Source organism: Osmia bicornis, chromosome 9 (genome assembly GCF_907164935.1).
Source record: "Osmia bicornis bicornis chromosome 9, iOsmBic2.1, whole genome shotgun sequence".
In the NCBI taxonomy this organism is placed as follows: Eukaryota; Metazoa; Arthropoda; class Insecta; order Hymenoptera; family Megachilidae; genus Osmia; species Osmia bicornis.
Genome location: NC_060224.1, coordinates 10,033,374 through 10,041,294, shown reverse-complemented (window position 1 = coordinate 10,041,294; position 7,921 = coordinate 10,033,374). Strand labels below are relative to the sequence as shown.

The 7,921-nt window shown below is 46.7% G+C and overlaps 1 protein-coding gene across 1 annotated transcript; it reads right to left on the bottom strand.

Moving 5' to 3' along the window:
• Window positions 1-2,338: 2,338 nt before the first annotated feature.
• On the bottom strand, window positions 2,339-4,246 carry LOC123988153. The gene is made up of 3 exons (XM_046287192.1): window positions 3,980-4,246; window positions 3,477-3,688; window positions 2,339-3,434 (listed from the first exon to the last, which is right to left on the bottom strand). The coding sequence occupies exons 1-3, from the start codon at window positions 4,244-4,246 to the stop codon at window positions 2,339-2,341; spliced, it is 1,575 nt and encodes a 524-aa protein (XP_046143148.1).
• Window positions 4,247-7,921: the final 3,675 nt, after the last annotated feature.

Here is a 7,921-nt window from a genome sequence, read left to right as displayed (position 1 = left end):
TATTTATTTATATTTATTATGATCTACACCAAATCATTTGTGAAAATAGTTTCGATAATTATGAAAATTTATTATGGCATATTGCAAAGCCGAAATAAAGTTTTGGATGACGAATATACACGTCAAATGCAGTTAACTAGTTAATAATCGTATCTGGTACTGCTTTTCCATCATCGGGCGCTGCGGCCAAGATGGGTGTAATTTATTTCAATCGCCATTTGTTTGAACAGTGGCAGGTTGGGGCAGCCGTTTTTTCCTGATTCTGATAGAGGAAGGTTCACTCTTTAATACAGTAATAAATACGCCCTGCACAAGTGTGCAAATTTTTTTAAAATCAAACGCAAAGTTAAGATTTTAGTTAAATGTTAAATTTCAATCAGATCCTATTATTTAATAAAAAGTTGTTACATTGCACATTTTTATTGAACCGAAATAAAGTTGTGGATAACGAATATACATGTCGAATGCAGTTAACTGGATAATAATCGTATCTTGTACTGCTTATCCATCATCGTGCGCTGCGGCCAAAATTGGTGTAATTTATTTCAATCGCCATTTTTTTGAGCAGTGGCAGGTTGGGGCAGCCGTTTTTTTCTGATTCTGATAGAGGAAGGTTCACTCTTTACTACAGTAATAATCACGCCCTGCACAAGTGTGCACATTTTTTTAAAATCAAACGCAAAGTTGAGATTTTAGTTAAATGTACTTCGTTTCAATCAGATCCTATTATTTAAAAAGTTGTTAACATTTTAACTTATTTTATGCACTGAATAGAATCTATACTAATCTAGTAAACTTTGTAATTCATTTGAATTTTATCTTTCCGAGTAAAATTTATTAGAATCGTACATTGAAGTTATGGGTAATATTATCAGCGTTTCGTCTTGACGAATTTCTACTGACTTTGAGTGCGAACCACGGCAAAACGGAAGGAAATATGAAAAAACGGATTACACTACGTTAAACTACAGTTTATTCTCTATCGATGTATGTAATTTGTTTTACAAATTTCGAATTCACGAAAATCAACTTTTGATCGCCGAAAGCCGTTTTGTCCCACTGTGCGGCGTCCAAAAGGAACGCGTCCAATCGGCACAGCGTCCAAAAGGAACGCGTCCAATCGGGATGCGTCCAATCGGTCGACGTCCAAGTGGGACACCCCCACCCCGACGATGTTCTCCGGGGTGATGTTGTCGGCGACGGCGCGCTCCACACCTCTCCTCTCGTCCGCAAAATAATCGCAGACGAAGAAGGTGTGGAGCGCATCGTCCTGCGCGTCGCCACAAAGCAAGCAGCGAGGTGACCCTGCCTTCTGCATCCTGAACAGGTACTTACGGAAGTACCCGTGTCCTGCCAGGAATTGCGTCCAATAAAAGGTCACCTCGCCATGGCGACGGGATGACAACTGGCCCAGGTCCTGGATCAGGAGCCGGGTCCACCGTCCTTTGGGACTAGGGTCCCAACGCTGTTGCCAGCGCCCGATCGTTCGCTCGCGAGCTTGCTCCGCGGCGTCCGCTCGCCCGATCTCAGAACTCTGGGGATATATCTCCTTTCGCTCTTGGGTGAGCAGATCTATCGGGATCGTGCCGGCAATAACTAGCGCCGCGACCTCGGACACTGCGGTACGAACACGCGGCGCGCAGTGCTCCGCGGCGCTGGACGGCGGCCATCCGAGTCCGGTACTTTTTTACCCTGAGAGCGTCCGCCCAGATTTCTGCCCCATAAGGCAGGGCTGCCTGGACGGACGTCAACAGGAGTCTTCTCTTGCACGGCTTCGGGCCTCCCACGTTCGCCATGAGACGACTTAGCGCCGCCGTGCTCTGCACGGCTTTGTCGCAGACCCTGCGAACATGCTCCCAGAAGGTGAGCCGGTTATCCAGCATCACCCCAGGTACCTCGCAGAGCTGCAGGTCTGTACAGGCTGAGTCCCCACCATCATCGTGATGGAGGTGGGAATTCTTCTCTTGGTGAGAATCACGATCTCCGTCTTGGCAGCAGCCAACTGGAGACCGTGATCTTCCATCCACCCGTTGACCCTGCGCATAACTTGGTTAAGCGTAAGTTGGGCCAACTCGGGACTCCGTCCCGTAATGACAGCGGCGACGTCGTCGGCGAATGCGACGAGGAACGCGTTATCGGGCATTTCCAGACGGAGCAGGCTGTCGTATATGACATTCCAGAGGTCAGGTCCCAAGACTGACTCCTGTGCCGTTCCGGCGGTGATCTCCTTCATCCTAATGCCCTGAGCTGTCACATACGACAGCCTGCGGTCCCTCAGGTAATCTCTCATCATCGTTGCGAGATGCGGAGGTACCCTCCATCATCTTCCCCGCTGTGTCTAACACACACAGGGGGCGATAATATGACGGAGAGTCGGGTTGCCTTTGCCCTTGGAGATCAGAGTAAGGCGTACCAACTTCCACCGGGCTGGGAAGACTCGGGCCTTACCGGACTTCATGCTACGTTCCGCAAGCATGAGCTCCTCGGTGCGGAACAGCGGGATATCCTTATCCGCATCGGTCAGTCGAGGCCCGACAGTGACTGGATGGGTCGGAAAAAGGGCATCCACGACGTTTCGCGCCTTCCTCTCGTCCATGACCTGGGTGGGTGGGCGGAGCTTGGCCATCACGAGCTTGTAGCCCCTCCCCCAAGGATCCTGGTCCACTTCGTCGCAGAGCTGCTTCCAGCTGCGTTCCTTGCTCGTCCGGATGGCTTTGCCTAAGGCCTTCTTGGCGACTTTGTAAGCCGTGGCCTTTTCCGCCGCATCGGGTCGACCAGCGGAGCGTTGCGCCAACCTACGCAGTCGATGGCAAAGCCTCCGGAGCTCGGCGATCTGGTCATTCCACCAGTACGCCTGCGTCCTGCCTTTCCAAGGCCTCTTGCGAGGCATGGACGCGTCGCATGCGCGGTGGATAAGCCCCATGGTGGCGTCCACTAGAGCGTCCACCGCGCGGATATCATTGGCGTCCTCGGGCACTGATGGAATGTGCCGAGCGCCGTCGAGCAAGGTTGCGACGAATTTTTCACCGTCCATCTTGGCCGCGTTCCAACCAGATGGTCGACGCGCGCTAGCAGCTGACTGCATTCGCGTCGCGTCGATGAGCTGGAAGGTGATGTACTGATGATCACTACCGGTGAAGTCATCCATCACCTTCCAACCAACGGCGTTGCGGACCCGGTCCTCCGACACCAGCGTGATATCAGGGATCGAATACCCGAAGCCCGGTCGCCGGTACGTTGATGTTGTACCGACGTTGAGGACGGCAAGGCCGAGTCGGGCAACCATCTCCAACACCAGTTTACCTCTGGTGTTGGGTTGCGGCATGCCCCACTCTATGGCCCGCGCGTTAAAGTCCCCGGCGACAACAAGTCTGCCGGAGATATCGCGCAGATCGTCCTCAAGGGCCTCGAGCTTGTCCCTGAATCTCTGGATACTGTTGTTGGGGGAGAGGTAACAGCTCACGAATGTGACTTACTCCGTCGTCACCCACACGTAGCAACATCCAGCTCCGTGGTTGGCGAGCCTAATAGAAGGATCAACGATCCAAATCGCCGCGGAGCCAGAGCTGTCTACATGCCAGCCTGCTCTCGTTTGGCAGGGTTCGCTGATGATTGCGACGCTTGCGCGGTGCTCGTGGACGAGCTGCGTCAGCAGGTCATCAGCGACCCTAGATCCATTCAGGTTGCCCTGGAGAACGGAAGTCATTTTTTCCGTCCTTTCGTCTTGTCCAGAGCAACCCGGAACACCTTACAAGTACCGGAACCTGGGACATGCTCCAGGAGCTGTGTCCTCTGCTTCCTCGGCGCACAGGAAGCACCACGGCTTGTCGGTGCAACCGGTCGCCTTGTGTCCCTGTTGGCCGCACTTCCAACAGAGGCCGCTACGATCCGGTCCCTTGCACTCTTATTTCCGATGGCCATAACCCAGACAGCGGAAGCAGCGCTGCACGTCAGTCCTTAGCCGCAGGCGGCAACGAACCCAACCAGCGTGCAGCTTCCCCTTTTCAAGAAGCTTGCGGGCCGGCTTGTCATCAAGCTCGACGACCACCATCCGAAGCTCTCTCACGTTCGGTGCGAAGACGGCCACCTTGAGCTCGCCGCACAGGTCATCTCCAATCTCGCGCCGAACCGCCTCTTCCACTTCCGCGGATGTGGTAAGGCAGTCCATATCCAGGACCTCCAGCCAGATGCGTCTGGAGAGGGTCCTGACCTCGCCGGACTGCCCTACGGCCTCCTGGATAGCCATCTGGAGGGCAGCCTGGTTTCCGCAGCGGTCCAATTCGAGGAGGGCAGCCTGGTTTCCGCAGCGGTCCAATTCGAGGAGGACAGCGCCCTCCTTCGTCTTGCGAGCCGTGCGAATTACCGTTTCGGTATCTTCGGGGCGCACTTTCGTTCGGATTGCCCCGAGGATTTCTGCATAGGTTTTGCACTTCGCGGGCTTTACCACCATAGCACTTCGGCTTGAGCGCTGACGAGTTTTCTTCGTCCTCTTCTTCTTCTTCTTCTTCTTCGAAGCCTGAGTTCCCTCAGGCTTCTCATTTTTATCTGGCTTCTTTACCGGCTCCTTATGCTTATTACCGCCCTTCTTCAAGTTGGGCGGGGTTTCAACAATTTTCCCCTTTCGGGGTACCGCAAGGCTACCGGAGGAGTCCTTCTTCTTGGACCTCTTTTTTGCGACAGTGGTCCAGGTTTACGCATCGTGAACCACCATCATCCTCCTCTTCTCCTCCTCCTCTTCCTCCGGGCTGGAGAGCGCTGCCTTGCCCCTCTTTTGGGGCGGCACAGTCGCTCCCGGCGTGCGAGGTGATGTGGCAGGAGACATAGGCGCTGCTTGTAACGCTTTGCAGCGTGTGACTCTGCTGAAGGTCAAAATATCGAACAGCTCGCCCAAGCGGGGAATGTCTTCCTTGATGGCGATTGAAACATTGCGCTGCTTTTGATCTGTGGGAAGGAATCAGTATATTACATTAGATCCTACGTAGATACAGTAATAATGATATTGTCATTAAATGTACATTGATCTGTGGGAAGGGATTAGTATATTACATTATATCCAATGTAGATATAGTATCAACGATGTTATTATTAAATGTACATTGATCTATGGGTAGGAATCAGTATATTAAGTTACATCTAATGTAGATATAGTAATAACGATACTGTTATTATATGTACACTGATCTGTGGGAGGGGATCAGTATATTACATTATATCTAATGTAGGTATAGTAATAATGATATCACTATATCTGCATTAGATACGTAATAAACATTTAATAACAATATCATAATTACTATATCTCCATTAGATATAATGTAATATACTGATCCCTTCCCACAGATCAATGCACAGGTTGTAACATTATCGTAATTACTATATCTAGATTAGATGTGTAATTACCACTTAACAACAATATCATTATTACTATATCTACATTAGATCTACTGTAAAATACTGATTCGTTAACACAGATCAATGTGCATTGAATGGCAATATCATTTATACTGTAGCAACATTGGATCTAATGTAATATACTGACTCCTTCCCACAGATCAATGTTCATTTAATAACAATATCATTATTAGTATATCTACATTGGATCGAATGTAATATGCTGATTGCTACCCACGGATCAATGTACATTTCATACCAATATCATTATTACTATATCTACATTAGGTATGTTATATACATGTAATAACAATATCATTGTTACTATATCTACATTAGGTATGTAATATACATTTAATAACAATATCATTATTAATACCTCTACATCAGATGTAATGTAATATACTGATTTAATACCATAGGCCAATGTTCATTTAATAACAATATCATTATTAATATTTGTACATTAGATATAATGTAATATACCGATCCCTTCCCACAGATCAATGTACATTTAATAACAACATCGTTGGTACTATATCTATATTAGATATAATGTAATATACCGATCCCTTCCCACAGATCAATGTACAGGGTGTAAAAAAATTAAATGTCACGACCTATATGGGGTGATTCTACACCTCTGTATCGGTGGAGATCTGTCAAAAAAAGCGACCGCAAAATTGATCTTGACCCCTAAATTCAAGGTCAAACTTTTTTATTGGCTTATCGTATAGTGCTCATCGAGGGGATAAAAAGTCTGAAAGGAACCATGTGCCGGAAATCAACCCTTCTCCTAGAAAAAAGCCGTCAAAGTTTCCATATACCATAATGCATTAAACGTTGAGTCGCCCGGTACCCCTCTCCAGTGATCTTGGCGCGGCAGTCTCGCGTATCGCTCGAGTTTGATGCTATAGGACAATTCTTGAATTTCAATCACAATGCCAGCATATAGGAAGGGTAAATTCTGAGAGCATATTTAAAATGACAAAATAACTACTGCGTGTAAAAGAAAATAAAAATGAATTTAATCGAAACATTCGTATTATAATATAGAATGTTACAGGTAATAATAAAAATAATATAATAGATAATAATAATATAATATAAAAAATGATAATATATAATATAATATAATATGAAAAATAATAATATATAATATAATATAATATAAAAAATATTAATATATAAGATAAAGAAATATAAAAAATAATCATATATAAAATAAAATGATATATAAATAATATAAAAAATAACAATATATGATACAATAATTTAATTAAAATAATTTGATTATCTGTTGTCGGACGGGTGTGCTATTGACGAAGCGGGACGAAATTACTTTGGCTCGTAAGATGACTTAGTGCGGAACAATGGAAGACGATTACACCTCAACGAAATTCCTGATAGACGAGATTTTGCGTGACTAGATTATCAATTCGGGGAGCAGGAAATCGTGATGCAGCTTACTACAAGATGTAACGGAGCAGGTCGACCTCGAGTGCATTGGCAGAAAGAAGAAAAAGTTATAGCTCTCGCAAGAGCTTATCCAGTGATGAGGTTACGGAGCATCGCGAGAAGAGTAGGAATCTCGCACATGACAGTGCGGCGTATAATACGCGAAGAAGGTCTGCGACCATATAGAATTCGACGTGTCCAAGCCCTACGCCCTAACGATTATGGCACACGGCGAGAATTTTGTAACTGGATGTTACGTAAACTGCGACACGATCCACGCTTTCTGGAACGTGTCCTATTCACGGATGAGAGCAGCTTTTCGAGTAGCAACATCCTCAATCGGCAGAATGCAAGGATTTGGGCGTACCGCAACCCCCATGCGATGATGGAGCAATTTAATCAAGGAAGATTCACCGTTAAAATGTCTGGGCAGGCATCATTGGCAACCATATTATCGGCCCGATCTATTTGCCGACACGGTTAACCAGTGCAACATATCTTCAATTTCTAAGATCGAAACTCTTGAGTGAACTGCGGCACATCATTCCGCGAAATCAACGTAATTCAACCTACTTTATGCACGATGGTGCCCCACCGCACTCCAGCCGAATGGTGCAACAGTTTCTAAATGAAATGTTTGGATCGCGGTGGATAGGACGAAGACCTGCATCCCATGTGTGAGCTCCCCGTTCACCGGATTTCACACCACTGGATTTTTTCCTCTGAGGAGCCGTGAAAGACATCGTTTATCGCTCAGGTGGAGAAATTACATCGGACCCACAATTGAAACGACGGATTGAATATGCATTCAACCAAATTAAAATATCGGGGAAAAGATATGAAGAAATATCGAGCAGCGTGTGCGTGCATGTTTGTGCAACCGTGGTGGTCACATCGAAGCGGGCACGCCGGCACGCAGGCACGTCTTCTCCGTGCGATTCGCCAATCCATTGTGTGCGCAGAAGAAATAGAAGCCTCAGCGGGGATGTGTTATCGTCACCTAAAATTAAAAGTAATTAAATATGGAAAGAACAGCTTTTTACTACTATATTGTGTTCTACTTACGAAATGA

Bases quoted from the DNA above. Each gene is read 5' to 3' on its own strand.
- LOC123988153 (XM_046287192.1), bottom strand. From the start codon at position 4,246: ATGGCTATCCAGGAGGCCGTAGGGCAGTCCGGCGAGGTCAGGACCCTC. The intron at 3,689-3,979 runs GTTCGTTGCCGC...TCCGTTCTCCAG, and splicing joins GGAAGCTGCACGCTGGTTGG to GGCAACCTGAATGGATCTAG. The intron at 3,435-3,476 runs GTAAGTCACATT...CCCCAACAACAG, and splicing joins TACGTGTGGGTGACGACGGA to TATCCAGAGATTCAGGGACA.